We start from the raw sequence: 15,104 nt of genomic DNA, 5'->3' as shown, positions 1-15,104 counted from the left end.
AATAGATGCAGAAAAAGCTTTTGACAAAATTCAACACCCATTTATGATAAAAACTCTCCAGAAAGTGGGCATAGAGGGAACCTGCCTCAACATAATAAAGGCCATATACGACAAACCAACAGCAAACATCATTCTCAGTGGTGAAAAACTGAAAGCATTTCCCCTAAGATCAGGAATGAGACAAGGATGTCCACTCTCACCACTATTATTCAACATAGTTTTGGAAGTCCTAGCCACGGCAATCAGAGAAGAAAAAGAAATAAAAGGAATACAAATTGGAAAGGAAGAAGTAAAACTGTCACTGTTTGCAGATGACATGATACTATACATAGAGAATCCTAAAACTGCCACCAGAAAACTACTAGAGCTAATCAATGAATTTGGTAAAGTTGCAGGATACAAAATTAATGCACAGAAATCTCTTGCATTCCTATACACTAATGATGAAAAATCTGAAACAGAAATTATGGAAACACTCCCATTTACCATTGCAACAAAACGAATAAAATACCTAGGAATAAACCTACCTAGGGAGACAAAAGACCTGTATGCAGAAAACTATAAGACACTGATGAAAGAAATTAAAGATGGTATCAACCAATGGAGAGATATACTATGTTCTTGGATTGGAAGAATCAATATTGTGAAAATGACTATACTCCCCAAAGCAAACTACAGATTCAATGTAATCGTTATCAAATTACCAATGGCATTTTTTACGGAACTAGAACAAATCATTTTAAAATTTGTATGGAGACACAAAAGACCCCTAATAGCCAAAGCAGTCTTGAGGGAAAAAAACGGAGCTGGAGGAATCAGACACCCTGACTTCAGACTATATGACTATACTACAAAGCTACAGTAATCAAGACAATATAGTACTGGCACAAAAACAGAAACATAGATCAACGGAACAAGATAGAAAGCCCAGAGATTGACCTACGCTCGTATGGTCAACTAATCTATGACAAAGGAGGCAAAGATATACAATGGAGAAATGACAGTCTCTTCAATAGGTCGTGCTGGGAAAACTGGACAGCTACATGTAAAAGAATGAAATTAGGACACTCCCTAACACCATACACAAAAATAAACTCAAAACGGATTCGAGACCTAAATGTAAGACCAGACACTATAAAACTCTTAGAGGAAAACATAGGAAGAACACTCTTTGACATAAATCACAGCAAGATCTTTTTTGATCCACCTCCTAGAGTAATGGAAATAAAAACAAAAATAAACCAATGGGACCGAATGAAACTTCAAAGCTTTTGCACAGCAAAGGAAACCATAAACAAGACGAAAAGACAACCCTCAGAATGGGAGAAAATATTTGCAAATGAATCAACGGACAAAGGATTAATCTCCAAACTATATAAACAGCTCATGCAGCTCAACATTAAAGAAACAAACAACCCAATCCAAAAATGGGCAGAAGACCTAAATAGACATTTCTCCAAAGAAGACATACAGATGGCCAAGAAGCACATGAAAAGCTGCTCAACATCACTAATTATTAGAGGAACGCAAATCAAAACTACCCTGAGGTATCACCTCACACCAGTTAGAATGGGCATCATCAGAAAATCTACAAACAACAAATGCTGGAGAGGGTGTGGAGAAAAGGGAACCCTCTTGCACTGTTGGTGGGAATGTAAATTGATACAGCCACTATGGAGAACAGTATGGAGGGTCCTTAAACAACTAAAAATAGAATTACCATATGATCCAGCAATCCCACTACTGGGCATATACCCAGAGAAAACCATAATTCAAAAAGACACATGCACCCCAATGTTCATTGCAGCACTATTTACAATAGCCAGGTCACGGAAGCAACCTAAATGCCCATTGACAGATGAATGGATAAAGAAGTTGTGGTACACATATACAATGGAATATTACTCAGCCATAAAAAGGAATGAAATTGAGTCATTTGTTGAAACGTGGATGGATCTAGAGACTGTCATACAGAGTGAAGTCAGAAAGAGAAAAACAAATATATATTAACGCATGTATGGGGAGCCTAGAAAAATGGTACAGATGAACCGGTTTGCAGGTCAGAACTTGAGACACAGATGTAGAGAACAAACGTATGGACACCAAGGGGGGAAAACCGCGGTGGGTTGGGGATGGTGGAGTGCTGAATTGGGCGATTGGGATTGACATGTGTATACTGATTGTGTACATGTGTATACTGATTGTATACAATTGATGACTAATAAGAACTTGCACTATAAAAAATCAAACAAGCCAACAAAAAAAACAACTAATACTAAACTTTCTTTGGGTTATTTGTATGGAAATATGTTAATATAAATGTTTCAGACATTACATGAAATTTCTAAAAATCTTATATGTTCTGGTACAATGTTATAAGTCATAATTCTAGTTATTACTTTAAAATGTATATCTCAGAAATAACTAAATTTCCTTGTCAATTCCATTATTATGAACTTTCATCAAATCTTTAACCGTGGTCATTTTTAAGTCATTTGTCATTTACAGACAGTTCTGGGTGTACTCTGATGCTTTTGCAAAAATGTTCCTATAAAAGGGTTTCATCTTCAAGGAATTCATGGAAAAGACTCTGACAAGTACAGGTTTCTGGTAACTGACTATACTGCTGAACTGAATGAATAAGCATTTTCAGAACTCTAATGGAAAACTGATGAATTCATAAAAGTGCTAACAAAAGATGAAGATGAAAAAAAAATTAATTACATGGGACTGAGTGAACTGATGAGGATGATTATAATTTTTGTGACTTTCTGTTTGAATAAAAAAAAAATTCCACAAGGACTCAGGGGCAAAAAATATACAAATCAATTTGCACTGCAAAGTAAAGGAGCTCTTACAGTGGAGGATTACTGGACTGAATGTCAATAATATGACATAGTATGAGTGTGTTTCGTGTTTGGTAATTGCAATCATTGTTGCTTTTGTTGTGGTCATCCATTTATAATGCTTGGTGTCAGTTTATTTATCTCTTGTAAAAATAAAATACAGTGTGTGTGTGTGTGTGAAAAAATAAAAAAAACTAAAAAAATTTTTTTAAAAAGGAAAGAAGAAAAGTCTGAAGTCAATAATCTAATCTTCCACCTCAAACTATGAAAAGAAGAGCAAATTAAGCCCAAAGCAAGAAAAAGGAAATGATAAAAATTAGAGTAGATATCAATAAAACTAAAAACAGAAAAACAGAGAAAACAAATGAAAGGAAAACCTGGTTCTTTGCAAATATCAATAAAAATGATAAACTCCTAGAAAGACTGATAAACAAACAGAGAGAAGACACAGATTACCAAATATCAAGAATGAAAGACAGCATAATGAGGAAATGCTATAAACATATATACAACAACTTAAATGAAAGGACCAATTCTTTGAAAACCACAAACTTCCAAATGTCGTCTGACATGAATAGATAACTTGAATAATCTAATAACTATTAAAGAAATTATATTCTTAGATAAAATTCTTCAGAGAAAAGAAAAAACTTCAGGCCCAGATGGATTCACTTGCAAATTCTACCAAACATTTAAATAAATAACATCAATTCTACACATCTCTTCCAGAAAAGAGAAGAGAAGGGAATACTTCCCAAATTATATTTTTAACATCTTTATGGGAGTATAATTGCTTTACAATGTTGTGTTACTTTCTGCTGTATAACAAAGTGAATCAGCTATATGAATACATATATATCCTCATATCCCCTCCCTCTTACATCAACCTACCAATCTCCCTATCCCACCCCTCTAGGTTATCACAAAGCACCAAGCTGATCTCCCTCTGGAATGCAGCTGCTTCCCACTAGCTATCTATTTTACATTTGGTAGTGTATATATGTCAATGCTATTCTCTCACTGCATCCCAGCTTACCCTTCCCGCTCCCCATGTCCTCAAGTCCATTCTCTACGGCTGCATCTTTATTCCTGTCCTGTCCCTAGGTTCTTCAGAATCTTTTTTTTTTTTTAGATTCCATATATATGTTTTAGCATATGGTATTTGTTTTTTTCTTTCTGACTTACTTCACTCTGTAAGACAGACTCTAGGTCCATCCATCTCACTACAAACAACTCAATTTCATTTCTTTTTAAGGCTGAGTAATATTCCACTGTATATAAGTGCCACAACTTCTTTATCCATTCATCTGTCAGTGGACACTTAGGTTGCTTCCACGTCCTGGGTATTGTAAATAGAGCTGCAATGAACATTGTGGTACATGACTTTTTTTTTTAACATCTTTATTGGAGTATAATTGCTTTACAATGGTGTGTCAGTTTCTGCTTTACAACAAAGTGAATCAGCCATACATATACATATGTTCCCATATCTCTTCCCTCTCACATCTCCCTCCCTCCCGCCCTCCCTATCCCACCCCTCTAGGTGGTCACAAACCACCGAGCTGATCTCCCTGTGCTATGTGGCTGCCTCCCACTAGCTATCTATTTTACGTTTGGTAGTGTATGTATGTCCATGCCACTCTCTCACTTTGTCACATCTTACCCTTCCCCCTCCCCCTATCCTCAAGTCCATTCTCTAGTAGGTCTGTGTCTTTATTCCTGTCTTACCCCTAGGTTCTTCATGACTTTTTTTTTCCCCTTAGATTCCATATATATGTGTTAGCATACAGTATTTGTTTTTCTCTTTCTGACTTACTTCACTCTGTATGACAGACTCTAGGTCCATCCACCTCACTACAAATAACTCAATTTCGTTTCTTTTTATGGCTGACTCTTTTTGAATTATGGTCTCCTCAGGGTATATGCCCAGTAGTGGGATTGCTGGGTCATACGGAGTTCTATTTTTAGTTTTTTATGGAACCTGCATACTGTTCTCCATAGTGGCTGTATCAATTTACATTCCCACCAACACTGCAAGAGGGTTCCCTTTTCTCCACACCCTCTCCAGCATTTATTGTTTGTAGATTTTTTGATGATGGCCATTCTTACCGGTGTGAGGTGATACTTCACTGTAGTTTTGATTTGTATTTCTCTAATGATTAGTGATGTTGAGCATTCTTTCATGTGTTTGCTCACAAACTGTATAACTTCTTTGGAGAAATGTCTATTTAGGTCTTCTGCTCATTTTTGGATTGGGTTGTTCGTTTTTTTGATATTGAGCTGCATGAGTTGCTTGTATATTTTGGAGATTAATCCTTTGTCAGTTGCTTCATTCGCAAATATTTTCTCCCATTCTGAGGGTTGTCTTTTCGTCTTCTTTATGATTTCTTTTGCTGTTCAAAAGCTTTTAAGTTTCATTAGGTCCCATTTGTTTATTTTTGTTTTTATTTCCATTTCTCTAGGGGGTGGGTCATAAAGGATCTTGCTGTGATTTATGTCATAGAGTGTTCTGCCTATGTTTTCCATTAAGAGTTTTATAGTGTCTGGCCTTACATTTAGGTCTTTAATACCTTTTGAGTTTATTTTTGTATACCGTGTTAGGGAGTGTTCTAATTTTATTCCTTCACATGTAGCTGTCCAGTTTTCCCAGCACCATTTGTTGAATAGACTGTCTCTCCACCATTGTATAGTTTGGATCTAACCTGGAGAATGTTCCATGAGCACCTGAGAAGAAAGAGTATTCTGTTGTTTTTGGATGGAATGTCCTATAAATATCAATTAAGTCCATCTTCTTTAGTGTATAATTTAAAGCTTGTGTTTCCTTATTTATTTTCATTTTGGATGATCTGTCCACTGGTGAAACTGGGGTGTTAACGTCCCCTACTATCATTTTGTTACTGTCGATTTCCCCTTTTATGGCTGTTAGCATTTGCCTTATGTATTGAGGTGCTCCTATGCTGGGTGCATAAATATTTACAATTCTTCTTCTTGGATTGATCCCTTGATCATTATGTAGTGTCCTTCTTTGTCTCTTGTAATAGTCTTTGTTTTAAAGTCTATTTTGTCTGATATGAGAATTGCTGCTCCAGCTTTCTTTTGATTTCCAGTTGCATGGAATATCTTTTTCCATCCCCTCACTTTCAGTCTGTATCTATCCCTAGGTCTGAAGTGGGTCTCTTGTAGACAGCCTACATATGGGTCTTGTTTTTGTATCCATTCAGCCAGTCTATGTCTTTTGGTTGGAGCATTTAATCCATTTACCTTTAAGGTAGTTATCAATATGTATGTTCCTATTACCATTTTCTTAATTATTTCAGGTTTGTTATTGTAGGTCTTTTCCTTCTCTTGTGTTTCCTGCCTAAAGAAGTTCCTTTAGCATTTGTTGTAAAGCTGGTTTGGTGGTGCTGAATTCTCTTAGCTTTTGCTTGTCTGTAAAGGTTTTAATTTCTCTGTCGAATCTGAATGAGATCCTTGCTGGGTAGAGTAATCTTGGTTGTAGGTTTTTCCCTTTCATCACTTTAAATATGTCCTGCCACTCCTTTCTGGCTTGCAGAGTTTCTGCTGAAAGATCAGCTGTTAACCTTATGGGGATTCCCTTGTATATTATTTTTTGCTTTTCCCTTGCTGCTTTTAATATTTTTATTTTGTATTTAATTTTTGATAGTTTTATTAATATGCGTCTTGGCATGTCTCTCCTTGGATTTATCCTGTATGGGACTCTCTGCGCTTCCTAGACGTGACTGACTATTTCTTTTCCCATGTTAGGGAAGTTTTCAACTATAATCTCTTCAAATATTTTCTCAGTCCCTTTCTTTTTTCTCTTCTTCTTCTGGGACCCCTAAAATTCAAATGTTGGTGCATCTAATGTTGTCCCAGAGGTCTCTGAGACTGTCCTCAATTCTTTTCATTCTTTTTTCTTTATTCTGCTCTGCTGTAGTTATTTCCTCTATTTTATCTTCCAGGTCACTTATCCGTTCTTCTGCCTCAGTTATTCTGCTATTGATTCCTTCTAGAGGATTTTTACTTTCATTTATTTTGTTGTTCATCATTGTTTGCTCTTTAGTTCTTCTAGGTGCTTGTTAAATGTTTCTTGTATTTTCTCCATTCTATTTCCAAGATTTTAGATCATCTTTACCATCATTACTCTGAATTCTTTTTCAGGTAGACTGCCTATTTCCTCTTCATTTGTTTGGTCTGGTGGGTTTTTACCTTGCTCCTTCATCTGCTGCATATTTCTCTGTCTTCTCATTTTGTTTAACTTATTGTGTTTGGGGTCTCCTTTTTGCAGGCTGCAGGTTCGTAGTTCCCATTGTTTTTGGTGTCTGCCCCCAGTGGCTAAGGTTGTTTCAGTGGGTTGTGTAGGCTTCCCGGTGGAGGGAACTGGTGCCTGTGTTCTGGTGGATGAGGCTGGATCTTGTCTTTCTGGTGGGCTGGGCCATGTCTAGTGGTGTGTTTTGGTGTGTCTGTGAACTTAGTATGATTTTCGGCAGCCTCTCTGCTAATGGGTGGGGTTGTGTTCCTGTCTTGCTAGTTGTTTGGCATGGGGCGTCCAGTACTGGAGCTTGCTGGCCATTGGGTGGCACAAGCTTTGAAACAGAGATCTCTGGGAGAGCTCTCGCCGACTGATATTATGTGGGGCCAGGAGGTCTCTGGTGGTCCAGTGTCCTGAACTCGGCTCTTCCACCTCAGAGGCTCAGGCCTGACACCAGGCCAGAGTACCAAGACCCTGTCAGCCACACGGCTAGTTCAGAGAACCAGCCAGTGAAATGGAGTGGACAGTCGTACTGGAAGGAGAAGGCGCCCCCCGGGAGGAGGACGGTGCAGCAGGTGTCCCTGTTTTCCCAAATTATATTAAAAAGCCACTATCATTCTCATACCAAAACCAGAAAAAGATAGTACAAAAATATTTTAAAAAAGAACACTACAGACCAATATCCATCATAAATATAGACACAAAAATCCTCAACAAAATATTAGCAAATAAGATTTGCAATATATAAGGATAATATGCCAGAACGAGTGGAGTTTATCCCAGGAATATGAGCCTGCTTCAGTATTTAAAAATCAATGTAATCCACCACATCAATAGGCTAAAGCCAAAAAAAAAAAACTTATCAATAGATGCAGGAAAAAAGCATTTGACAAATTTAACATTGTCATGATAAATATATATCACCAAACTAAGAATGGAAAGTAAATTTCTCAACCTGATCAAAGGTAGCGACAAAAACTCTACAGTTAAGATCATACTAATGGTGAAAGATTAACTGCTTTATTCCAAAGATCAGGGACAAGGCAAGGCTGTCCACTCTTACTGATCCTATCAACATCATAATGAAGTCCTGCACAGTGCAATAAAACACAAAAATGAAGCTAAAAGTATACAGACTGGAAAGGGGTCAAACTGTCTCCATTTGCAAATGACATAATTGTCTATGTAGATAACTTCAAGAAATCTACCAAAAAAAGAACTCCTAAGAATTAATAAGTGAGTTTTAGCAAGATCATAGAATACAAGGTCAACACACAAATATCAATATTTCATATTGGCACTGTACAAATGGAAACCAAAAATTTTTTTAAATACCATTTACAATAGCTACAAAAAAAGAAAATATTTTGGTATAAATCTAACAAAACATGTACAGGATCTGTATTTTTTTTTTTTTTAAAATCAAAGAAAATCTAAATACGTGAGAGACATACTACATTCATGGTTCATGGGTTGGAAGATTCAACATAGAAAAAAGTGTTGATTCTATTCAAATTCACCTATAGATGTGTATTGGGGGTCCCCAAGGCCACCCCCAGGTACAATGATTCCTAGGATGACTCACAGGACTCAGCACATAGTCACACTCATGGCTATGATTTATTATAGCAAAATATACAAAGCAAAGAGAAAAGGAGCATGGGCAAAAATTGGTGAAAACCAGAAGCCAGCTTCCAAGAGCCCTATTCCCGCAGAGTCTCTCAGGATGCAGTTAATTCCTCCAGCAATAAGATGGAACAATACGTGTAAAGTGTTGTGTAACAGGGAAGCTCATTAATGACTCAGTGCCTAACATTTTACTGGGAGCTGGTCACATAAACACTCTGCCTAACATGGACCAAAATTCCAGACTCGCAGAAGGAAAGCAGGTGTTCAGAATAAACCATATTGTTTGCACAAAGAGTTTAGGCACAGTTATCATTAGGGGAGAATTTTACAGCAGTGTAGGGAACTGCTTACCAATCAAGTTCCCAGATGCCAGCCAAAGGGCAATCTTGCAAACAGGCCTTTCTAAGGCTAGCAGCATCATGCCTGTTATGTTAACTCTTTTCTGCACAAGATGTAATTCAATTCCAATCAAACCCTCAGCAGGATTTTTTAGTAGATATAGACAAACTGATTCTAAAATTTGTCTAGAAAGGCTAAGACACTAGAATAGCTAAAACAATTTTGAAAAAAAAAGACAGAATAGAGTTGGAAGAATCATGTTACCTTGTTTTAAGACTTACTATAAAACTATAGAAATAAAGGCTGCGATATTGGCAAAGGGATAGACACAGATCAATGAAACAGCATATAAAAATAAGTATAGAAATAGACCCATACAAATAAGGCAAACAGATTTTTGGCAAAGGTGCAAAAGCAATTTAGTGGAGAAAGTATATTTTTCCACAAATGGTATTAGAACAATTAGACATCCATATGCAAAACAATGAAACTTGACTTCAAAACCTGTATACCTTATACAAAAATTAACTCAAAATGGATTATAGATTTAATGTTAAAGCTATAAAACTTTTAGATAAAATATGGGAGAAAATATTCATGACCTAGGTTTAAGCAGAGTTCTTAGACATGACACAAAAATTGCAATCCATAAAGAAAACATTGAAAAACTGGACTATCAAAATTAGAAATTTTTGCTCTGTGAAAGACACAGATAATAGAATCAAAAGACTACAGACTGGTAGGATATATTTGTAAATCACACATCCAACAAAGGATTTGTATCCAGAACATGTAAAGAACTCTCATAACTTGACACAAAGAAAATAAACTACCCAATTTAAAACTGGGAAAAAGACACAGACACTTCATCAAAGAGGATATACAGATGACAAGTATGATGTTCAACATCATTGGCAAATGCAAATTAGAACTATGGTGAGATTCCTCTACACATCTATATGGCTAAAGTTTAAAAAAAAAAAACAAACCCAGTGCTGACCAGGAATGCAGAGCAACTAGAACTCTCAAACATTGCAGGTGAGAGTGCAAGATGATACGGTCACTCTGTAGCACTTTCTCATTACGTTAAACATACATTTATCATATGACACAGCAATCCCACTCCTGGGTATTGATGTTAGGAATGAAAACTTATACTCACATAAAACCCTGTAAATTAATGTTTATAGATGTTCTTTTCACAGTCTCAGAAACTGGAAACAACCCAAATGGCCTTCAATGGGTGAAGGGTTAAACAAACCTTGGTACATCCATACCATGGAATACTACTCAGCAATAAAAAGGAATGAACTATTGATACACACAACTTGGACAGATCTCAAGGGAATTATGGTGAGTGATAAAAGTCAATCCCAAAATGTTACAAAGGACAAAAAGAGAAAAACAAATACCATATGCTAACACATATATATGGAATCTTAAAAAGAAATGGTTCTGAAGAACCTAGGGGCAGGACAGGAATAAAGATACAGACATAGAGAATGGACTTGAGGACACGGGGAGGGGGAAGGGTAAGCTGAGACGTAGTGAGAGAGCGGCATTGACATATATACACTACCAAATGTAAAACAGATAACTAGTGGGAAGCAGCTGCATCGCACAGGGAGATCAGCTCGATGCTTTGTGACCAACTAGAGGGGTGGGATAGGGAGGGTGGGAGGGAGACGCAAGAGGGAGGGGATATGGGGATATATGTATACATATAGCTGATTCACTTTGTTATACAGCAGCAACTAACACAACAATGTAAAGCAATTATACTCCAATAAAGATGTTAAAAAGAAAGCGGGGGATAATAAACACACACAAATGTTAACATTGTTTGTAGGTTGTGGGATCATAAGTAATTATAATTTCTTACTTTGCTATAATAAATGGGAATTTTGTGCAATAAAAATAATAACAAAAGTTTTTTTAAAAAAAGATTCAGTTCATCATTCCAGCTGCTAGAGATATTTTATCTGTTATCCATTTATTTCTTATCCCTACTCCCAGTTTCATGCCATCTGTGAATCTGATGAGATGATCTTCTCTGTTCTCATCTACATCACTTATAGAAATATTGATCAGAACAAAGGCCACTGGCAGTCTACTAGAAATCTCTTTCTTGCTTGGTAATGATCAGCAATCTTTGTGATCAATTTTACTTATTTAAGATTTACTCAAATTCTACTCTTATCTAATTTACTATTTTGCATCATTTCCATAAGATGACATTTTCATGCTTTGCTGATGTTCAAATATACCATGTCTACCACATTTCCCTGGTCTGTCACTCCAAAGTGAGCCTGAACCATTACTCTGGTACTTAAAGGATATTAAACTATATTACATTTTCTTCCCAATTATATAGTAAGACTCTGCTGGGCATATACTATGCCTTATATTTCCTTGCAAACTCCACAGCAATCCTTTCAATTCCATTCATTCAACAAATATTTATTGACACCTACTACATCCAGGTACTATTCTGGGCTATCATTTGTTAGTATAAAATGATAATTAAGTATTCATAACAATATTCCCTCAACATCCAACCCTCAACAAACAGCCATCTGCCCTGTTTGGGGCTACAATGTCCTTCCTATTACCCATCCCATCCATAGCTTGAAAGACTTTGTCACTAACCCCTATCCAAATCACAAGATATACTTTTACAGGATTTTGAGAATGATTAAACTGCCATACCATCATTGCCTTTTCTAGAAATATCTCTCCTCCCACTGGGTTCTCCGAGTGTCTTATTAATAACATTCTTATAGTACTTAGTATATCCTACTTTGTATAGTTCTTATCTGCCTGCTTGTCTTATCTTGTCCCCTAGGTCATAAGCTCCTTGAGGGCAGGAATCATGGCTTATTCAGCTCTGTAGACCCAGTAAATTTTTACTATGTTTGGGACCTGGCAATGCTGAATGAATAATTGATAAAGAGAACAGCAGCCCCTTAAGGCAGCAGTTGTTAGGCTTACCTGCACCTCCACCAACCAGTCCACGAGAATGGCCCTCATGTCACTGTTGATATCAGTCTGCCTGGTCATGTATTTTTTAAGTATGAACTTTTCCTGGCAGCAAGAATAAAGAAGTGTTAACAAATAAACTCTTCTTGTAGTTCAAAAATTGTAACTTGGGAAAAAATATTTGCAACTAATATCTCAGAAAAAAATTGTAACCTAACATAAGTAATTTCCTCAGGGTTCTAAATCATTATTTTCAGCTGGTATCAGATAGGGGCAAAGTATCCTTTTCCAGACAAGTTTCAGTTATCCTTAGGAAATGGACACACATGATATTTAAGTGTCAGGGTGGATATTGAGGAGCCCAGGAGAATATGGAATATGGGCAGGAAGACACCTATGACTATAGATGAATACCAAAGAGATTCTGCCCCTTCTTTGCAATTCAGTCTAAAGCACAATACCAGGCTGTGTAGAGGAGTCCTTCTCAAACTTTAACATGCATATGTGAAAGATACTTGGGGATCTTTAAAATTCACATTCTAATTTAGAAGGTCTGGGTCTGGCTAGGTTTCTGCATTTCTTTCTTTTTTTTGAATTTTATTTTGTTTAATTTTTATACAGCAGGTTCTTATTAGTTATTGATTTTATACATATAAGTGTATATATGTCAATCCCAATCTCCCATAAGACCCCCAAGTGAAACCAATACTGCTGAGCTAAGGCTCGTACTTTTAGTATAGTAAAATTATCTCTTGCTTCCTCCAAGGTATACTAGAAAAGGTACAGGCTCTGGAGTCAGTTAATCTATTGCTGTGTCTCTAGAGAGAAGATGAGATATTCATCCTTCCTCTTATGCATGGCCTGCTAAAATTCTAGTTAGTAGATAACCTTGGTCCCATCTGTTCCACTGAGAGACAGAAGAAAATTTGGAATTGATGAATATTAGTGGTAAAAGAGACTGGCAGATTTCAAAGGAGAAAGAAAATTTCACCAGGTTGGAGAGCTGGAATAAAAGGTCTGGTTTTACATATGATGCCAGAAACTTGCATAGAGAAGGGAAAAGATCCCTAAGAGCAGTCACTCAGAAAAAGCCCGCTTGACAATTTTTGTGTCTGAGATTACATCCTCAGCAATTAGAGGTGTAGGTTTATGGTCTCCAAGGTAATTAGACTTTAGTTCATATCCCAGATCTACCACATACTATTTGTGTTGACTGAGCAGTTTCCCCCAACTATGAAAAGGAGATAATAATACCTACCATCATGAAGTTATTGGGAAAATTAAACAAGATAATGTTTATAAATCCCTTAGCACAATGTTTAACTCATAGTATGCTACCAGTAGATGTCAGTTGCTGCTATTATTGTTTTCATCATCATTATTACCTCCCCTTTAAACGTGCATTTGAAGGATGTGTGATGAGAAAATGAGAACTGGAAATCATTGCCCCTCACCCTCACCACCTACACACCTCTCTCTCCTTCATGTAACTGAAGATATCCTTAATATATATTGAGTTGAAAAATGGATCACTGTGGTCCTTGTCAACATCCTCCAGTGGGGTCATCTGCTTGGAAATCACCAGAAAGACATATTAAGAGAAAGATTCCAAGAAAAGTTTAGCACACATACATAAAAAATGACTCCTTTCTTCCCACTGTCATCTTCTCCTAAGGTTCCTCAAGCCTTATATGTCCTGGGCCATAACAGAGCACCCCTTGGTCCTGTAATCCTCATACTGTTGAGTAACCAAGAAATGCTTAGTCCTCCTGTACACACCTGCTCTGCCCTAAGAACCAGACACTATTTTTACAGGTAAGCTCAAGATTCTCCAAGAAAGACATTCTTGTCTTACTCTTTCAAATTGTGTCACCTGTCTTCTTAGGTCCCTTGTTATGTCTCAGTGCTTTGATCTGGCCCAGTTCATCTTCCTGTTAGCCTTTTCCTCCCTTCTACACCTTTAACCAGGTTGTTCTGCCTACAAGAGGGGTCTTTCTTCTCCTGCTTGCCAAATCTCATCCCTTAGTCCTTCCAATTTACAACTTAAAAACCATCTTCCTTGGAAGATGCCTCTGTGAACTTAACCCATCTTTGGCTAAGGTCCAATGTAATGCAGATTGCAATCACTAAGAAAGGCAATTTCCTGAAAGAAATTGTCTAACCACTACTGAAAAGCATATATATATACATACATACATACATACATACATATATATATATATATATATATATATATATATGTATATTTACACACACACACACACACACACACACAGTATTCCAGACCCTTGGGGGTATTCCTGGAATAAATACTTTCTAATTGCTCAGGTACATCACTACGCCAATCACGAAGTCAAGAGATTCTACAAGGCCAACTTGATTTAATACCAATTGCTTAGGAAGGCAAAAAAAATCTCTTTGCTAGCAGCCACCTCCAGGACAACAAAGAACACTTCATCTAATTTAAGAAGAAAGAAAGCAGAATACCTCCTTCTCTGATCTCTCGTCCTGAGATGAGAAAGGTTTATTGGAACTGGATTCACAAGTACTGGACTGGCTTGTGGTACTGAACTTGCCCACACTGGACACGGTGACAGTGCTGGACAAGCCTATTCTAGAGTCAGGGGCAGTGGTGGACACATGTGGGCTGGTTTCAACTTGGAGGTTGATGAAATCTTTGAGAAATGTGTCTTCTTTGTGAGTGAGATTCTTTTGCAAGGCCAATGGCTCCTTGGAAGACAAGTCTTTCTCACTGCTGGGCTTCTCCTGCAAGGCCAAGGGCTCCTTCAGGATAGCCTCCTCCTCAGTTGTGGGATTCTTCTGCAAGGCCAAGGGCTCCTCAAAGAGGGTCTCTTTCTCACTCGTGGGCTTCTCCTGCAAGGCCAAGGACTCCCTCAAGATGATTTCCTTCTCAATGCTGGGATTCTCCTGCAAGGCCAGGGGCTGCTTAATAAGGGACTCCTCTTCACTGGTGATGTTTTCATGCAAGGCCAACGGCTCCTCGAAGAGGGTCTCTTTCTCACTCGTGGGCTTCTCCTGCAAGGCCAAGGACTCCCTCA

General features: G+C 37.3%; 1 protein-coding gene across 1 annotated transcript in view; it reads right to left on the bottom strand.

Annotated features, from left to right (window-relative positions):
- Nucleotides 1-15,104, bottom strand: part of CCNB3 (cyclin B3) — a 56,517-nt gene that overhangs the window by 25,794 nt on the left and 15,619 nt on the right. Inside the window, exons 6-8 of the mRNA XM_059911006.1 lie at nt 14,533-15,013; nt 13,517-13,612; nt 12,058-12,150 (exon numbers count right to left, since the gene is read on the bottom strand). Coding sequence (XP_059766989.1) covers nt 12,058-12,150; nt 13,517-13,612; nt 14,533-15,013 — 670 coding nt within the window. The remainder of the gene's footprint in view (nt 1-12,057; nt 12,151-13,516; nt 13,613-14,532; nt 15,014-15,104) is intronic.

Source organism: Balaenoptera ricei, chromosome X (assembly GCF_028023285.1).
Source record: "Balaenoptera ricei isolate mBalRic1 chromosome X, mBalRic1.hap2, whole genome shotgun sequence".
Classification (NCBI taxonomy): domain Eukaryota; kingdom Metazoa; phylum Chordata; class Mammalia; order Artiodactyla; family Balaenopteridae; genus Balaenoptera; species Balaenoptera ricei.
This window is presented reverse-complemented; position numbering and strand designations above follow the sequence as displayed.